Source organism: Penicillium nucicola, assembly GCF_028828085.1.
Source record: "Penicillium nucicola strain IBT 29836 chromosome Unknown utg000001l, whole genome shotgun sequence".
Lineage (NCBI taxonomy): Eukaryota > Fungi > Ascomycota > Eurotiomycetes > Eurotiales > Aspergillaceae > Penicillium > Penicillium nucicola.
The window spans coordinates 1,373,848-1,392,424 of NW_026643125.1; the positions used below are offsets into that span (position 1 = coordinate 1,373,848).

Below are 18,577 nucleotides of genomic sequence, written 5' to 3' on the forward strand. Positions count from 1 at the left end.
AAGCACTACAGCTGTCTGACAGAATGCCAGATTAACTGTAGAAAATCACAAGGACTTTATGCTGCCTCGCACTGTCTGTTGGGAGCGTTGGAGAAGAAGAAAAAGAAGAAACGGAAAAAATGCGCGAAGAGTTTTTGTAGGCAACATTCCCGCGCTAGTCCACATTAGGGTTGGCGTCACATCTCCGTTAACCATGCGGGCATCGCCAACAATCATCCGTGATCGACTTCATTTGCTCTTCACTCCATCTGCTGCTTTTCCCTTGCTCTAACAACTGGTTCAACAATGCTGCAGTAGGCGCACAAGCTGGCTTTGTTTATTGTTCGCCTCCTGCCCGAAAGACCAGATCACCAACATCGCTCCTCCATCACCTATTTACCCCCATTGACACGTCATGGCGTCCGCACTCTTCTTCCTCGACCTTAAGGGCAAGGTACGCTATGCAGCCTCTAGCAGCCATGGAGACGCGACTTCCAGCTCCGACACTCGCCAATGCGTCGAGGGACACGCCCCCGCTGACCATTTTATAGACCCTTCTGGCCCGCAACTATCGCGGGGACATTCCCATGTCCGCAGTCGAGAAATTCCCTATCCTCCTCAGTGATGCCGAAGAAGAATCCTCTGCAGTGCCTCCCTGCTTCTCTCACGAGGGCATCAACGTGCGTCCCCTGCTTGCTATAACCTGAAACCATCCGCTCCTGAGTCCCTCCTTTTGTGCGCTCCCACCCGCTGACACAGGGGTGATACTGTTTAGTACCTTTACATTCGCCACAGCAACCTCTACATCCTCGCGTTGACGAAAAGAAACACAAATGCCACCGAAATTCTATTGTTCCTCCACAAGCTGGTGGAGGTCTTTACCGAATATTTTAAGGTGCTGGAGGAGGAGAGTATTCGGGATAACTTTGTCGTCATCTACGAATTGCTGGATGAGATGATGGACTTTGGATACCCACAGACAACAGAGAGCAAGATTCTACAAGAGTAAGCAAATTGCTGTAATGCCGGTGTGGTAACTTGACCCAACTGACACTGGATCCAGATACATCACCCAAGAATCACACAAGCTGGATGTCCAAGCACGGCCTCCTATTGCCGTTACAAACGCTGTTTCATGGCGTAGCGAGGGTATCCGTTACCGCAAGAATGAAGTCTTCTTGGATGTGGTCGAGTCTCTCAACCTTCTTGTCTCGGCGAACGGAAATGTCCTGCGATCTGAGATCCTGGGCGCCGTCAAGATGAAGTGCTACCTGAGTGGTATGCCAGAATTGCGATTGGGATTGAACGACAAAGTCATGTTCGAGACCACAGGCCGTGCCACGCGAGGCAAGTCGGTCGAGATGGAGGATGTCAAGTTCCATCAGTGTGTTCGACTCTCGCGCTTCGAAAACGACAGAACGATCAGCTTTATTCCCCCAGATGGTGAATTTGAGCTCATGAGCTACCGATTGAACACACAAGTGAAGCCTCTGATCTGGGTGGAGTGTGTGGTTGAATCACACTCTGGATCTCGTATCGAATATATGCTGAAGGTAAGACTACCAGCCAACCAGCCAGATCCAACATCTCTAATGAATTTACCCACTAGGCCAAGGCGCAGTTCAAACGCCGCAGCACAGCCAACAACGTCGAAATTCTCGTTCCAGTTCCCGAAGACGCCGACTCCCCCCGTTTCCGTACTAACATCGGAACTGTGCACTACGCCCCCGAGAAGTCGGCCATCATCTGGAAGATCAAGCAGTTCGGTGGTGGTAAGGAGTTCCTCATGCGCGCCGAGCTGGGTCTCCCCTCAGTCAAGGGCGACGATGAGCAAGGCGGAGGTATGACCGGTGGATTCGGAGGAAGCATGGGCGGTGCCGGCGGCATGGGCAAAGCCAAGCGACCCATCAACGTCAAGTTCGAGATCCCCTACTTCACAACCAGTGGTATCCAAGTGCGGTATCTGAAGATCACCGAGCCGAAGGTATGTCATCTCCCCCCGTATTTCTTCGCTTCAGTCACATTCGAGCTATCAACTAACATATCCACCCACTTCTAGCTGCAATACCCATCGCTCCCCTGGGTGCGATATATCACACAGTCAGGCGATATCGCCATGCGCATGCCAGATGTCCAATGAACCAAAAAATGACCTTGACTTGCGCCGTGGGTGTTTGATTCTGTACAGCCTCCCCTTATTTCTCATTTCCTTTTTCCAAATCGTTTCTTTATCTCTTGCTTCTTACCCCTCGTCCCCTCGTCCCCTCGTCCCCCCTACCCCCAATTCATGCTTCATGCTTCTCCGTTGAGGCCGGCCGGTCCGATAGATAATCAAATCCCTCCATGTTGTTACCTTTTCCCCCACACCCCCCTTTTTGTCCGCTTTCTGCATCGGATGCGAGGAAATATAGATCGATGGAGGGTTTATTGTTTGCTTGTTTTTAGGGTAAACTTGTAGATGAGAGTCTAGAGCTCATCGGTGTAATTGTAATTGTCCTTGTAGCACCTCGGTGTGTTTTGGACGTGAGGTGTATATCAAGTAACTTACTGGCTAATCCGAGTCAAATCTTGATTATTACCTCTGAGCATAGAGTACACAAAACCCAAACCAAAACCATATTGAACATCTGCTCGGGGGCACTCATTACATGCCATGAAAAACCCCCCAAGAGAGAAGAGAATGAGAATGACACCACGAAAGAACAAACAATGCACAAACAGGGTATCTCAATTCTCGAAAAGAAGAAGAAGAAATCGAAGAAGAGACAATCAGAAAAGCATACAAAAAAAAGAAAAAAAGAAAAAGTCATATCAAAAATGGATTCATCTCCGAAACGCCAACAAAGAGCGCCCGCATAAATTTTTGTGTCATGAACAAGAAATCGTGAAAGATCGAGAAACAACATATACCTCACATGTACAAGCGTATAAAAACCCCCAAGGTCATTTCCCCCACATATCAACCAGCCCAATAAGTTAATCACGGCGCATATCCATTGGTCGCGTTATCGTCTGAATCCGGCGGAGGAAGCGGGAAGCCATCGCCCCGGCCGCCAGCAGCTGCCTTGGAGAAACCCTCGCGGGCTAGCATGGTGTTGAGAACGGCGCAGTTGTAAGACGCCTCGCCGGGCGGCACGACGAGGAAGATATAAGTGTTGTCGGTGAAGCGGCCGAGGAAGATGTTGAACTGGGGAGTTTTGGTATGCATGACCACGAAGCCCGCCGAGGCGGGCGTGGTGAGCGTGTTGCGGGCAGCGCAATGTTTGAAAGCCTTCATGATATTCGACAGACGCTCATGGCGATCGTAGATGGGGTTCAGTTCGCCGATTTCGGATGTCACCGATGTCACGGTTAGGAAGGTGGAGCGCTCGAAAAGGATGACTTCTTCGGCGTGGATCTTCTTTGCGAAGGCTGTGAGGAAGCGCTCGATCACGACGAGGTTCGGGATGAGTTTGTGGACGATGCCTGCCCAGGCTTTGTACAGCGATTGGTCCCAGATGCTGCTGGCGAAGGTGTCCACGCGGAAGTTGTCGCTGCGGCTGCGGATCAGGGCGGAGCGTTCTTCGTAGATGCGTTGGCGGTGCTCGGCTTGGATGAGATCCATCTTGTGCACGAGGCAGAAGACATAGGCGTTTGGACTGAATTCGCGCAGGGCTTCGATTATTGCATGGTATGTGTCTAGGTCTCGGTCGACTTCTCGAGATTCAATGTCGAACACGTAGATGAGCACTGCAACGTCGGAGAAGATGTTCCCGCGTTGGGAGGCGAGGTACGTTTCCATGAAGGCATCTTGTCTGTCAAGCCGCTCAGATTAGTGAATTGCTCTTGGGGAAGTTTAGTCGAACTCACCCGCCGCAATCCCACAGGTTTAATGTCAGGTTGCCCATGAACTTGACATGGCTGTGCTCCACATCGATCGTGGCACCGAGGCGCCGGACATCTTTTGCGACATAGTTGCTAAAGATGATCGAGCGCATGGATGACTTCCCCGATCCACTCTTGCCCATCAAGAGCACCTTTCTCTTCTTCTTCCGAGCATCCATCATGGCAATGGGGGTGTCGAGCTTGAATGCCCCGCTCTTGCGGGGACGGCGCGGATCAATTTGGAGACAGCTTCGGCCGGCTCAAAACAGTAGTCAGGCGGGTTTAGAATCTCGTTATTGGTTGGGCATTGTTTTTGAGACCGAAGACAGAGTAGATAAGAGAGAATACAAGCTCCAACCTTGAGATGCGGAGGCGCGGACTAATGCTGGGCCGTGTCACGTGAGGGGTGGTTGGGGTCGACGGGGGGAAGATGAGTTGGGCACTGAGGTTCAAAAGAGCTTTAATAGAGAACTATCTGCAAGTGTGGATTTCCTTGCGGAACTATTGAGTTTGCTACGCCGAGACTCTGCACTACGACACCCGCAATTGATCTTCACAGCCTGATTTTCGGCCTGATCGGGTTGATTTCCAGGTGGAGTAGAAAGTCGGGATGACGACATGTATAAACAAAAGATCTCAGGTCGTCAAAGAATTCATTTATATTAATATGAACATAGAAGGGTATTAGAAGACAGTGCCGTCAGATCGTATCATGATAGGGGGCTCCTTGGTGTTGGGTCTTGAAACTTCGGCAATTTCGCGACCTCCCTAGAGAGTTGTTAGAATAAAACCCCTAGAAGAAGTGGATTGGCTTCAATGCTTACCTTCCAAGTGCCAGCCTCGAGCATTTGTGCTAGGGATAATTGTTCCTCGCCTCTGAGACCCAACTGGGAGTTGACCTCCTCCAGAAGCTCATCGAGGAAGCCGACAGTGACGGCTCGCCATTCAACAATCACGTCGTCGTCAGCAGAGAACAGGGGCGCCACCTCTACATTGGGTTGACCCTTAATCCGGGCGTTCTCTTTATATGCATCGATTCCACGCTGCATATCTTCGGGCTTCAGACTCAAGAGGCCTAGGTCGATAAGGAGACCTCCGTTTCGGTATTCGGGAAGACCCGTGAGAAGGTCGCTGCCCGCGAAGTGAATGTGCATCAATTTAGACATGGGGACCATAATCGAGTAGCAGAGCCATTGTGTGAGCTTGTGGAATGGGACGATACTCTCCCACTGCTGTGCTGGGGGAGAGGTGGGGAGATCGGAGCACTTCCAGGCATCTCCGATGGGTACACCATCAATTTGTGTTCGTGAAGGGGGCCAGATGGGAGCAAATCCATCCATCAGGACCGACCAAAGAGTTGTGAGTGGTACAATTGGCACGGAAGAAGCGAGAGTTGAAGGGTGGCCCAACAAGTAATCTGAAGACCAAATTAGCAGCTATCCAAACACGCCTGGAATATGAATTCTCGTACCGAGCATGTTTCCTGGCCTGGCATCCACGCCGAAAAAGTCCTGGTTGTTGAGCGCCTCTGCCAATCGAATCAACAGCCCCGTGCGACCCTCAATTCCAGCCAGCGGGTTCTGTTCCGAATGTTGCATGCCCTTGGCCAGCATCTCGGCCGTCATCTTCTTCAATCCTGCCCCGTCCACTTGACATGGCTCCGTCGGGTCGCTACTGAACAGACCCGACTTGAACATCTCCAGACTGGCAACTGCCAGACCTTCACTGCGCGAAAAGACTTTTCCGGACTCTTTCGATCGGTAGGACCATTTGTTGCCCGCCCCGGCGTCCAACAGCACCGAAACCACAAACAAATCAATCAACCGGCGCGTGCGTTCTTGGGCATCAATTCGGCTGGGCCATGATTGCAGCAGCTGATCCACACGCGGTCGACCCCCTACATCGAAATGTTGCCAGCGACCATGCGGCGGAATGCTCTCATAGTCTGGCGCATAATCTCTCTATCATAAACAGCCAACCCACACACTCGTTAGCTTGGCGGGGCTTTTTTTTTTGATATCTGGGGTTTGGTAGATTATTCATTTACCTTGATGATGGATACGACGTAGGACGCGGTAGCTTCGAATTTACTCAAGTCGACGTCGAAATGTTTCAGTTGGTTATTTTTGGCTTTGTTCAGGATGATGGTTGAGCGTTCGCGGACTGCATGAATGCTTCGTAGATATGCGGCGGGATCCAATGCAGGGTCTGGAGGTCTGGCAATCGGCAATTCTGGAATGGAGGCTGGTGGGCCACTGCCCTTGTATCCTGGTGATCTTAAGGAGGTATTTGACGTGCGAGCGCTGTTGACGGACACATATGATTCATTCTCGTCTCTCTCGGACTGCCGCGAGTCTTTCCTCTTGAAGATGCCCATGGTGCATAGGGAGTGAAAAGGGAGGAAGGAGGGGAGTGTTTTTGTTTTCCCTAATGATTTTTTTGGGTGAATTTTGCGGGACCCAAATCCAGGTGGAGTTCCCAAGGAATTTGTACTGTAATGAATTTAGGGGCTTGGATGGGCTGGATCGTGAGGCAAAAAGGCCCCAAAGTTTCGGAGGTACCGGGTACTGGCCAGCACTACCCTGTCAGTATGGTGAGGAGGGGTATTGGGTACCCGACCTCGACCGATTGCCGAAATAGGAAGAAACCAGACTCCACCGAACCAGTCGGAAGAGGGCAGTACGATGGTAGGGAGAAACAGTACACAGTATAGAGAGAGCGAGAAAGAGAGATATCAGACCATCCCCTATTGGGGGAAACCCAGCAAAATGGAGAAAATCCAGCACGGACTGGCGTACCGTTCTGCCTGCCCCTCCACATCCACTTTGGCCCTGGATCAGAATCATGAATGGTCCAACTGTCGCGTATCGCTTCAATAGATCCTCTGTGAATCTCTGGTACTCGTGAACACTCGAACGCCTGTAGATCGAATCTCGGTGAGGATCCGTTTGGATCGGATGCGTGTTCTCTCCCTCTCTATTCTACTCTACGTGTTCTTTACCCCTGGATGAGACCATAAAAAAAAATAATAACAAACTTAATCAAACTGGGTTATCACATGCAGTAAAATTCCCGACGAGGATTGGAGAATCATACAGGATGTATTCCCTCCGCGCTAGGCCGGCATGAACAGGGGGAAGGCGGACCGGACGGGGGGGATGACATGTATTCTTATAGTGATCTGAGAGCATCTAATGCAATGTCTCTCTCTCCCTCATATACTGGACCGAGCAGCAATGACGTTTCACTCCTTCGCTATCCTGCTTAGGGGTCTCATCTCCGCCCTTTATACAACACCGGGACTAAGGCGGGAAGCACGGGCCTGGCCACTCCATTGGGACCGTTTCATGTTGGACTCCGTAAACGCTCGGGGATTAAATTCTCTTGGGCATATACTGTATCGCATCGCCACACTTACCGCGCGGCTCACAGGAACTGGGGAGCGGAGTACTGCCTTTTCCTTTGTCCGCATCATGGCAGGGGTGAACCCTCCAATATCTCCGGACTCGACCGTATCCCGTATGTCCCCTGCCATGAACCATTGACGGTGGGTTTTACCGTGTGCCGTAGATTGAACCTTGGTCTCGATATGCAACTCGACAGAATCGGCACATTACGTAGCTGGGATAAGTAGACGAGGAACAGTCCTGGGATTGGTGCCGTCTAGCCACAGACCCATCTGCTAGTTGATCCCCCTGCTAGTTGTCTGAGATTCGAAGCATCTAGGTCGAGTGGATTAGGGAAACGAGAGCTCTGGATAGAATAGGAAGGAGGTCGGAAACGAGAGGATATTGTGGCCCTAGTTAAACGCCGTACGCTCCGGGACCACATTTGCTCGGTCGTGGACGCCCCGCTTGAGTAAATTTCAGTCCGGGCCTACCTAAAAGCCCTATTTGTTGATACACTGCATCCCCATACTACTGTACCCTAAGGTACAGGGGTTTATTAGGTCTGATTGACATCCGGTACTAAATCCGCATTATTCAACTTTGAAACCGATCATTGAGCTACTAGTATATTGACTCTATGCAGTCAACAAGTTCAATAGAAGTGGACCATGCAACCAAAACAAACAATAGAAACCTGTGATACTATCTCCCAGCAAAATGTAAAATGTTTTGGTTGAGTTTATTGAAAATTGGCAATGATCTCCCGAATCAGTCCAAGTAGTTGCTCACGGTGTGCCAATCCACTGGACTTGTACCATTTATCGGAAACAAGGCCCATCAACTCTAGCCACAAGACCTGCCAGTCCACTGAATCAGTCTCTCGCAAATCCACTTCAAAAAGCAAATCCTGTTTGGATTGTAAACGGCTTCTGCAGAAGGCATCTGGTAAATTCAACGCAAATGTGGATAGCATGTTACGCAGATTTTGCACATCGGTTTGAGTGTAGATGACAGGGCAAATGATCTCCGCCACCAGAAGAGAGATTTCGAGTGGCGGTCGATTGACACAGGAACTATTGCGTTTTCCAACCACATTATGGGCACGTTGGATTGCTTCTTGAAGCTCGGGTATAGTCCATGGATTAACCATGATATCACAGTTGAAAATGTAGCCCTCAAATCTCTTGTATGTGACCTCAGCAAGCTGGACACAATATATGGTATCCAGGTCATACAAAGCCAGGACTGTATGGGGTTCCCAATACTGTCTCGCGGCCTGAATAACTTGACCAAGGGTCTTCTCGATCAACTCTTTCCCTGCCAGATGGCCAAGGATCTCCCAACAATAAAAGTGAAATGCGTACCACATATTTTTGTCTTTATAATGGTTTGGATGCGCCAATTCACTTGCTGGATGGAAATGTATGAATGTTGTATCATCATACTGTGGTATCTCTCGTCCAGAAATTTATGCGGTGTTCTTGTCTCTTGGAAGCTGGCATGACTGACCAAAAATACGGGAAATTGGACCAACTCCCGTGAGATGGTATTCTGACGAAGAAGCATATCTGACAGCTTGAATTTACTTTGAGCTTCAAAATTGGATGTTTGCATGAGAATGTCCTTTTACCCCCCCCCCCCTTCCCCCCCCCCCCCCCACCCGCGCTGATAGCAAGATGATCACTAAAGGAGTTTGGAGAAAATGTGATTCACCACTTCCGTCGATGGCACGAGGATGTGTTCAGGTATCGGGGTTTTGCGATGGATTTCCCAGTGAGAATCCTTGAGCAAATCTAGGTGATCCTTGCTCATTGTTCCAACATCCAAAGGCAAAATAAGTGTATGACAAAATAGACATATTTCTCGAGAATCGCGAGACTCACCAAGTTTTGGGGACAGGTTTGGCATTTTGCAAGGACAAGATATTGAAGGAGTAAAAGGAGAAGCGTATAGGAGACAGCCCTGGAGAAATCAAAGACACGGAGAGTATGTAGGATTGACGGAGCGATGAGCGGCACTATCGGAATTGGAACGTCAGTGCTGTAAGCTCAATAAAACTTTAGCCTTAGAGCCCATCTCTTGATCTAATAGACATGTCATAGAGGCATCAGCCTTCGAGGCACAATATGCACCTTTTCTTAAAGATTGGAATCCCACTACTTGGTATAGAAATAAAAGTCATCCACCAGGATCACGAGATATAAACACATTATGCTCCCAACAAGTTTGAATATAGGCAAACGCCTAACATAATTATATCAACATCAAACCTTACTAATATGCTATTGTAAGCTCTACACTTCAAAGCGTTAATAAATGGCCACTTAGTATTTATTCCAAACAGCCTAGTCTTCAGCTTAAGAACAGATAATTCCAAAGACGGCAATTGTAGATCTGGAGGCGCCTCGCTGTCATCCGTATCATTCATCATTGCCCCATGGTTGGCTTTTGGTAAATGAGAGGTTCAAACAATAGCCTAATCTTTACCCTTTACATTGCTTACTTCTAACATTATATCAAACTTCAGCGAACTTGTATATTGCGAATTAATAATGTGATCTAAGGACTTACAATGAACTTATAAGCTTTGCTCATTTCTCAAGTATAATATGGTGTATTTCTACCACTAAAGCAAAAGATTTAGTAGCTAAAAATCGAAAGAAGTTTACCACGGAACATATTCTAAGGCAAGCATAAGCGTGCTCAGTTCTACCCAAGGAGCAAAAAGCGGCAAGGTCTGAGGACTAAAACGGAAAAGACAAGCCAAGTGCCCCAGAGTGGGCAAATCAAGTACATACCGGGCCAGGAATCATTCACGGAGACTGCCGCTCACGACCCACTGACAACAAGTGCCAAGTACTTTGTTTGGTACTCGTGAAAAGTGCCTATACGAGGTCTGAGTGCCTGTCAAAGTTTCTTTAGTCTGCCCGCTAAGACTGACTAACACGCGAAGCTTTTATCAACCCTCGGCTTTTGGACAACCCTAAATCTTTCTATATTGGGAAGTTTTGTGGGATATGACGGGCTCTTCGTTCTCCCCATGTTTTTCTAGCACTGCCACCATCATTTAAACTTCCTGGCTGGGATAGGTTTCGTGTTTCTCATCAACCCCATTAAAAAACCCGCAGATGTCCATCTTCTCCCATTGGAGGCTACCACAAGAATTCCCTCCAGAAACCTTCTTTTCTGATCTGCTATGATTGATGGGCCGGCAAATCCTCGGGCATTTCTCTCCTTTGTAGTTGGATAGAGACAGATTAACATGCACAAGGCTTGCAGCCGGATCGAACGCCATAGGCCAAGTGTCAGATGTCTGCCAATTAGGGCCAGGAACCGATGATCTTTCTCGGCTGTGCAGTGCAGTAGAACACTCCACTTGCATAGAGACGGGAGAAATCAATCAGTTTAGCTTTGTGCCGCTTGTAATAGCCGGTACAGTACCTGTCAGTCTGTAAGTCTGTGGGCCGCGGTTAGTAGTCGAGGCATGTATGGCGCATAGCGATAGACATGACAAATAGAGCTTTACGTTTTGACAGATTCAGTTTAATTGCCAATAAAAGTCTGGGAGGGTATCTGCAAGCAGAAATGATCGAAAAGCAGAAGATCTGAGCTGGGTAGTTCCTGACATCGACGTCACCTCGTATACAGTGAGTACCTAATAATTTCACCAGGAGTCACCATTAATCTGATCATTCATTCGAAGCCCAATCCCAGTAAACATAGACTTAAGACGTAGAAAGAGTTGAAGTGACAGGAGAGCTGAGCTTCAGAATGGACACATAGCATCACGTGCAGCCCCGTGCGGTCTGGATCCCCCACATGCAGGGGGGGCAACGGGCAACGGGCATCGTACATCTGCTGAACCATTGCAAGACACAGTTACTTCAGACCTCTTTGATGACCTGGTGAGATCATGGAAACCCTTCATCAATTCCCCAGGCCCTAATCCTCCGACACCAGACGACGCGACGTCACTCTTGAAGCTCCGCGACACAACATGGAGGACCTCAACGGCTTGAGTTGGTCCTCCGACACTAGCAAGACAAATAAGCCCCCACCCATGGGCTCTGGATACCTGTTCCCTAGTATTCCATCAAACGGCGGCTCTGGCAGGTCTACACCGTTATCCGCCACATCAAATCGCTCAAGCTCGCCATCAAAGCCCGCCGTATCGACTGGTGACAGCTTCGCCAACCTAGTTTCATTTGGCCCTGCCGCTGGAAACAAGAACCTTTCTCTTGCGGAACAACAGAAGCGCATGCAGGAGGAGAAGGCCAAGAAGGAGGCCGAAAATCGCAGCCGGTTTGAATCGCAATACGGAGGACAGAACAATCAATTCTGGGACAACTTTGAACAAGGACGTACACAGAGCCCTGCTGCAGCTCCAATTCCCCAGTCGGTATCATCGCCAGCCGACGAAGATGATCTTCTAGCTGCCTTCAATTCTGCTGCGCCGGTTGACGCATCCACTCATTTCCCAGTCCCAATCTCCGCTAGGTCATCGCCTCAAATCAATACGAACACCCGACAGACACCTTCCAATGGGGGAATATCTATGCGTGATAATGCAGGGGGACTCAATACGTTTGAAGATGACGATCCGTTTGGGTTGAACCAGTTGAAGCCCAAGGCCTCTCCCGCGCCTGCCCCCGAACAAGGCGACGATGACGATTTTCTTGGACTACTAGGGAAACCGGTGTCAGAAGTTCCTCGCCAGCAGTCGCCTCTTTCATCTGACACCCCGTCGGACCGCGGACGCAACCAAGATGCATCCCCTATGCCTTCCAACGACGTCGATCGAGCCATTGCAGAGCTGGTTGATATGGGATTCCCTGCGGACAAGGCTCGCCGAGCTCTCAAGACCACGGAATCCGGAACTGATGTACAAGGTGCTGTTGGGTGGCTTCTTACCCAGGCCCATTCCGAATCTCGGCAGAAATCTGACGGACGCCCCAACGGCCACCCTACTGATCGTTCCGAGAGAAGCGACAGCCGTCATCGTGATGCGCCCTCCTGGATGAGAGAAGAGAGAACACAATCTCCTCGTGCTCGCGATAACAGAAGCCCTGCATCGGCGGACAAGGATCCTGCGCAGATGGCATCGCAATTCGGTAACAACTTGCTGAAGTCCGCGGGCTCGCTCTGGAAAACTGGTAGCAAGAAGTTCCAACAAGCTGTGAATGAATTCAACACCGAACATGACTCCAGCCAGCCTCGTTGGATGAGAGAACCTTCCTCACACGACCAAGCTCCCCCACAGCCTCAACGTCCAAGTCGTCGTGAGCAGCCTGACCAGGCTCAGACGCAACCGCAAGACTTCACAAACGAAGCACTTCTGCTTGAGTCTGGCGATGGCCGGCCTCGCAAACCTACTCGTTCTCGTGAAAGCCCACAACCTGATCCCAGGAGTCTTCCTCCGCGCAACCAACCCTCTCCAGCTTCTGTTCAACCAAGGCAGCAACCGAATTTCCTCCAGCGCCCATCCCGACAAAGTTCCCAGGATCCGAAATCTCGACTGTCACGGTTTGCCGCGGAAGAACAGTCAGCAGAAGCCTATGTCAGTCCCGCGAGACGCAGGCGCCCACAAGCGTCACCGCAACCCGAGCCCAATGTCGATCTATTTGATTATCCTGCACCTTCAGCGAGTCGTCCAAAGCCATCTTCTCCAGCTCAGGCAGCTACACCTCCCGTGCGCTCAACTCCCATTCCCGTGCGCCCCAAAGCCCCAGCACGGTCTATTCCTCCTGTATCGCCACAGGCACTTGAATCAACACATCGGCACCGTGGCAAAGCTGCAGAATCATACAAGCGAGGTGACTACGCAGAGGCCCACCAAAGCTTCTCTGCGGCTCTTGGTATGCTTCCTGACAAGCATCCGATTACGCTTATTATTCGCAGCAACCGCGCAATGACTGGCTTGAAAATTGGAGAACCTAAATCTGCGATTGAAGATGCAGATGTAATTCTCGCCTTCATCGGGCCCTCTAGAGGCGAATCTGAGATGATTGACCTCGGAAATGGCGAAGCGTCCAAGCCTATGAAAGACTTCTACGGCAAGGCATTGATGCGCAAGGCCGAAGCCCTCGAGCAGCTAGAGCGCTGGGGCGATGCAGCACAGGCATGGAAGCTGGCTGTGGAGTCTGGCCATGGCGGAAGCACAAGTATCGCAGGCCGGAACCGATGTGAAAAAGCCGCTGGCACCAGCAAACCTCAGTCAAAACCCGCTGCCCCTGCCAGGAAGAAGCCGTCACCGGCGCCTAAGCAGGTGTCCGCTTCATCGGGCCTCACTGCCACGTCGGCGTCTGGAAAAGACTTTGAAGCGGTTAGTCGACTGCGACAAGCTAACCAGGCAGCTGAGCGAGCCGATGAAGAGAAGTTCGCTCTTACAGAAAGTGTCGATCTTAGACTGGCTACCTGGAGGAACGGCAAGCAAGATAACCTGCGTGCTCTTCTGGGTAGTCTGGACTCTGTGCTCTGGCCCGAGGCCGGGTGGAAGAAGGTTGGTTTGGCAGAGCTGGTTCTGCCAAACAAGGTCAAGATTCAGTACATGAAGGGCATCTCAAAGGTCCATCCTGATAAGGTATGTTTGATCCTGGCTATTTGGGCTTCCCCTACAATTTTTGGTCCTTAACTGACTTTCCCCCTCTAGATCTCTACGACTGCCACTACTGAACAGCGCATGATTGCTGGAGCTGTGTTTGGAACTCTGAATGAAGCTTGGGATAAGTTCAGGATCGAGAATAATCTATGAGCTTAGCTTTGCTTTTGCTGTCTTTGTTGATACCATTTATCCCCTGATCCCGGTCTTCATTTTGATTACATATCATGATCTGACAACCCTAGAAAGCACTTCATAGCATTTTCTCTTGGACGTTTCCTATTTGGGCTCTTGTCATGTATATCTTTTGGGTGTACACAAAAAGTAGTCTGGTTTTTACGCTAGTAACCATGCTGAAACTCCGTTGCTTGATGTTGGCAAATAACTTATTTTGTACAATGGATGATTTCTCATGCGTCGGTCATCTCCTCAGGCTGTGCATCAGTTTTAGCCTCTGCCTCAGTCGTCTCCTCAGTCTGAGCCTCCAGCTCCTGTTGCTTCTTCTCCTCCCGAAGGCGTATCCGCTCCAACGCAGCCTCCTTTTTCATCTGCTTCTTGCTCTTAGTCGGGTTATCATCGGGCTTAGCAATCTTCTCAGAGGGCCACTGCTGTCTGCATCGCTGCTCATCCTCTTCAGACCAATCGCGGGGCAAGATAGCAAAAACCAAGTATGAAGTATGAGTCTTGAGATCCGGCTCTGTGCGATGCGTCAAGCGACCAAGAGCATATGAAGGCGCATCAGAAGCTGCGTCCTTGTAAGCCGGCGCATTCTCCACAATGGGCTGGTAATCGGGGTTCTCCCTGTTTGCCCGGTGTTCACGGATTCGCTTGGCGCGCTGTTCATCGCTGCGCAGCTTGACAACCGCCTCCTCGACAGTCTTCGGGTACAGTGTTGCACCACGCACACCCTCAGTATCTAAACCGACTCGGTCCCGCCGCACATCAATCCGACGCTGAGCAACCTCCACCATGGAAATATTCAGCCATGATAACTGGCGCATAGTACGGATCGTGCGCTCGGCCTGTTCGAGACAAGGCGAGAAAGTGCATATATAGATCGGCGATAATGGGTCCAGCGCTGACTCGCCGGAGGGAGGGTTGCGCGTGAGATGCTTCAGTGCTAGCCAGGGCGCAGGCAGATCCAGGAAGATGGCATTGGCCTTGGGTGATTGGCCGGTCTTGGGATCACCGAGTAGGAAACCATCTTCGTAGACGTCGCGATGCGTAACCTCCACAAGCCCATCGAGCCCGTGGTCCTTGAGTTCTGCCTGTACCTTTCCGACGCGCTGCTCGTGGAACTCGAAACTGCACACTTTTCCTAGACAGCGGCGTTTTGTCGCTTGGGCGGTTTCTGGGTAGCCATTGAATACGGCGCGAACGGCCGCGTGTGTGAAAGAGCCACTGCCGGCTCCGGCTTCTATGACTGTGCTTCCTGGTCGTGCGCGCAGTCGGTGGAGGATATAGCTGTAGTCGGGTGTGTAGACGACCTGGGTGCGGTGGGGGAGAGATAGGGTCCAGGCTTCGGGGGTTGGGGCCAGAATGTGTAGGAAACCACTGGTGGCGGCGACGGCGGTTTTCAATTCGGGCTTTTCATCTTCTGCGGGTGTTGTTGCGGCTGATCCGTCAAGTTCATCGGCCTTGCGCTTCGAGGTGTTTCTGCGGCCGCGGGAGCCTGTATCGACTTTGGATGCGACGATTTGTGAGCCCCAGGGTTTGCCGATCAGAGTGCTGTGTGGGAATGATCCGAATCGAGTGTTGGCCACTTTTCCTTCCAGATAGCCTTGGTTCTCGTCGTCATATGTACGGAGGATGGCCGGAATTATCTGGTCGCGACGCAGCTGTAAGAGGGCCAGACTGTCTGCGTCCGCCGTAGCGCTCGGCGTCAAGAATGGAGACGGCATGGTGAGTGATAGGAAGGAAATGCGGAAGTCGTCTGGGGAAGTCGAGATCGACCTTGTCGAAAAAGTTGCCTGATTACCCGATACGGGTATAAAGTAGGGCTCAGGGCTTGGTCCTCCCATCCCCAGCTGCCGCCAATCACAGCGAGTCCGCAAGTGCTGGATGAGTCGTAACAAGAGCCCCTCCCCCTCCATTAGCTTCTTTATGCTCCTCCCCCGTCTTCCCTTCCTTTCCTTCCCGTCTAGACAGCGGTTTCTGCCTTCTTTTGCTTCCTTTAGGTCCATGTCTTCACGTCAACAGCCGCCATGGCGGCAACCGTCCAGCCCGGACGCGCAACTGCCTGCTTTGAAGGTGTGGAACTCGTTGACCAAGACTAAGACACCCTTTGTCCCGATTGATCCTGCTGGAAAGAAGGTCATGTGGTATGCGTGTGGCCCGACTGTTTACGACGATGCGCATTTGGGACATGCCCGCAACTATGTTAGCACCGATATTATCCGCCGAATTATGCGCGACTACTTCAAGTTTGATGTGAACTTTGTTATGAACATTACGGATGTCGACGACAAGGTATGCACTCGCGCTGTGGTGAAAATACCACCTATCCTGAATCGTGTGACTCACAAATTGGATAGATTATCCTCCGTGCCAGACAACAACACCTGTTCAACGAATTCGTCACTGCCAGCCCTACGATCACCCCGGAGATTCTTGACACCGCGAAGAGTGCATTCACTGCCTACTTGAAGAAGAACCTGCCCTTGCTCGATTCCGCACTCCCTCCATCGCAATACAAGGCCGAAGTCGAAAAGACATACAAGACTATTTTGAACGGCGGAGCTCTGCCCGGAAATGAAAAGGCTGGCGATGACGAGGCTAAAGTCAAGATGCACATCAAGACAGCTGCCTCGGCAGCAAATGTTATTGCGCAGGCTGAAACACGCGATGCCAAGAGCGCTGACCCTGCTCTGTTTGCTGAGACCTTCTACAAGGATGCGCAAGACCTTATTCTTCCCTACCTTGACGCGCTCAAAGGCGCATCTGTTGATGCCAACGACCACAGCATCTTCACCAAGCTTACTAAGCGATATGAGCAGCGGTTCCTCAACGACATGCGGGACTTGAATGTTCTTGATCCCACTGAGTTGACTCGGGTGACGGAATATGGTGACGAGATTGCGGCTTTCGTGGATCGTATCGTTCAGAACAAGTTCGGATATGCCACCGAAGACGGATCGGTTTACTTCGACATCAATGCCTTCGAGGCTGCAGGCCACCCGTATGCTCGTCTTGAGCCATGGAGTCGGTCTGACAACAAGTTGGCTGCAGAGGGCGAAGGTTCACTGGCCAGCAAAACCACAGAGAAGCGCGGTGCTTCTGATTTCGCTCTCTGGAAGTCTTCCAAGCCCGGTGAGCCGGCTTGGTCCAGCGCCTGGGGCAAGGGTCGCCCTGGATGGCACATTGAGTGCTCTGCTATGGCTTCTGCCAGGCTCGGCAACCAGATGGATATCCACTCTGGAGGTATTGATCTTGCTTTCCCTCACCACGACAATGAGCTTGCTCAGAGCGAGGCCTATTGGCATGATGACCACAAGCATGACCAGTGGGTGAACTACTTCCTGCACATGGGCCATCTGTCTATTCAAGGATCGAAGATGTCCAAGTCTCTAAAGAACTTTACCACCATTCGGGAAGCCCTGGATCGAAAGGACTGGACCCCGAGAAGTCTGCGTATTGTTTTCCTTCTCGGTGGCTGGAAGGACGGCGTTGAGATCACAGATGAGTTGGTTAATACCAGCAGCTCGTGGGAGGACAAAGTGAACAACTTCTTCCTCAAGGTCAAGAACCCTTCGGCCGTCCAGTCGTCTGGCACCGACACCACTTTTGCTGCTGATTTGGCAGCGGCCAAGAAGGCTGTCGATGAGCAGCTTTGCGACTCTTTCAACACCCCAGGTGTTATGCAATCGATCTCGGAGCTCATCACCAAATTTAATGTCGTGGACAAGGCCACTCTGAACCTCAAGGATGCCGAGGATGCCGCACGATGGGTCACCTCTATTGTCAACATCTTCGGTCTTAACGGTACCGCCTCGGCTGACAATGCTGAGATTGGCTGGACTGGTATCGATGTCCCCGAAGAGGCCAAGGCTTACCTGTACCCCCTCTCGGCCATTCGTGACACTCTGCGCCAAGCTGCTCGGTCCAAGGCTGGCATCTCAGCCAAGGATATTGAGGACGCCGTCGCCGCTGCACCTGCCCTGCAAGAAGCTTCCGAATCCGTCAAGCCCTATGCAGAGCTTTACTCCAACTTCCGCAACAAGGTTGTATCATTGGAGTCATCCGATTCGATTGGCAAGGATATCCTGTCCTTGTGCGACCGGGTGCGTGACATTGACCTCTTCGATGTTGGTGTATATCTTGAGGATCGGGACAACCAGCCCGCCCTTGTTCGGCCTGTCACCCAAGAGATGCTCAAGGCGCGCGAAGAGAAGGAAACTCGTGCCCGTCAAAAGCAGGAGGAGAAGGCGAAGAAGGAGCAGGAGGCTCTTAAGAAGGCCGAAAAGGGCAAGTTGAGCCACTTGGAGATGTTCCGCACCAACGAGTTCAGCGCCTGGGATGAGGAAGGTCTTCCTACCCGTGACGCTGCTGGCGAGGAGATCACCAAGAGTCGCGCGAAGAAGCTTCGCAAGGACTGGGAACGCCAGAAGAAGACGCACGAGGCGTGGTTGGCCACTCAGGCCAAATAAAAAATTAGCTGAAAAGCATAAGCACTTAGCTTCATACCTCGGTAGGGAGGTGATTCATTTTGCATCGCGGGGCGTTTCTGGTACATATCATATATTTTCCT

The 18,577-nt window shown here is 51.0% G+C and overlaps 8 protein-coding genes across 8 annotated transcripts; 3 read left to right on the forward strand and 5 right to left on the reverse strand.

Annotated features, from left to right (window-relative positions):
• Positions 1-394: 394 nt before the first annotated feature.
• Positions 395-2,119, forward strand: N7511_000532 (AP-1 complex subunit mu; the record flags this gene model as incomplete). Its single annotated transcript, XM_057122957.1, has 6 exons — positions 395-433; positions 531-659; positions 755-984; positions 1,043-1,532; positions 1,589-1,963; positions 2,039-2,119. 6 exons carry the CDS (start codon positions 395-397, stop codon positions 2,117-2,119), a joined length of 1,344 nt encoding a protein of 447 aa, XP_056988690.1.
• An 840-nt stretch (positions 2,120-2,959) lies between these two features.
• On the reverse strand, positions 2,960-4,022 carry N7511_000533 (Rag GTPase GTR1; the record flags this gene model as incomplete). Its single annotated transcript, XM_057122958.1, has 2 exons — positions 2,960-3,773; positions 3,829-4,022. 2 exons carry the CDS (start codon positions 4,020-4,022, stop codon positions 2,960-2,962), a joined length of 1,008 nt encoding a protein of 335 aa, XP_056988691.1.
• A 505-nt stretch (positions 4,023-4,527) lies between these two features.
• N7511_000534 (URC4/urg3 family protein) lies at positions 4,528-6,220 on the reverse strand (the record flags this gene model as incomplete). The annotated part of the gene is made up of 4 exons (XM_057122959.1): positions 4,528-4,611; positions 4,668-5,260; positions 5,315-5,804; positions 5,891-6,220. 4 exons carry the CDS (start codon positions 6,218-6,220, stop codon positions 4,528-4,530), a joined length of 1,497 nt encoding a protein of 498 aa, XP_056988692.1.
• A 1,751-nt stretch (positions 6,221-7,971) lies between these two features.
• On the reverse strand, positions 7,972-8,601 carry N7511_000535 (uncharacterized protein; the record flags this gene model as incomplete). The annotated part of the gene is made up of 1 exon (XM_057122960.1): positions 7,972-8,601. One exon carries the CDS (start codon positions 8,599-8,601, stop codon positions 7,972-7,974), a length of 630 nt encoding a protein of 209 aa, XP_056988693.1.
• Positions 8,602-8,814: 213 nt separating this feature from the next.
• Positions 8,815-9,660, reverse strand: N7511_000536 (uncharacterized protein; the record flags this gene model as incomplete). Its single annotated transcript, XM_057122961.1, has 3 exons — positions 8,815-8,824; positions 8,917-9,194; positions 9,508-9,660. 3 exons carry the CDS (start codon positions 9,658-9,660, stop codon positions 8,815-8,817), a joined length of 441 nt encoding a protein of 146 aa, XP_056988694.1.
• A 1,569-nt stretch (positions 9,661-11,229) lies between these two features.
• Positions 11,230-13,983, forward strand: N7511_000537 (UBA/TS-N domain protein; the record flags this gene model as incomplete). The annotated part of the gene is made up of 2 exons (XM_057122962.1): positions 11,230-13,812; positions 13,882-13,983. 2 exons carry the CDS (start codon positions 11,230-11,232, stop codon positions 13,981-13,983), a joined length of 2,685 nt encoding a protein of 894 aa, XP_056988695.1.
• Positions 13,984-14,240: 257 nt separating this feature from the next.
• Positions 14,241-15,731, reverse strand: trm61 (tRNA 1-methyladenosine methyltransferase subunit GCD14; the record flags this gene model as incomplete). The annotated part of the gene is made up of 1 exon (XM_057122963.1): positions 14,241-15,731. One exon carries the CDS (start codon positions 15,729-15,731, stop codon positions 14,241-14,243), a length of 1,491 nt encoding a protein of 496 aa, XP_056988696.1.
• Positions 15,732-15,891: 160 nt separating this feature from the next.
• N7511_000539 (cysteine--tRNA ligase) lies at positions 15,892-18,476 on the forward strand (the record flags this gene model as incomplete). Its single annotated transcript, XM_057122964.1, has 2 exons — positions 15,892-16,299; positions 16,365-18,476. 2 exons carry the CDS (start codon positions 15,892-15,894, stop codon positions 18,474-18,476), a joined length of 2,520 nt encoding a protein of 839 aa, XP_056988697.1.
• Positions 18,477-18,577: the final 101 nt, after the last annotated feature.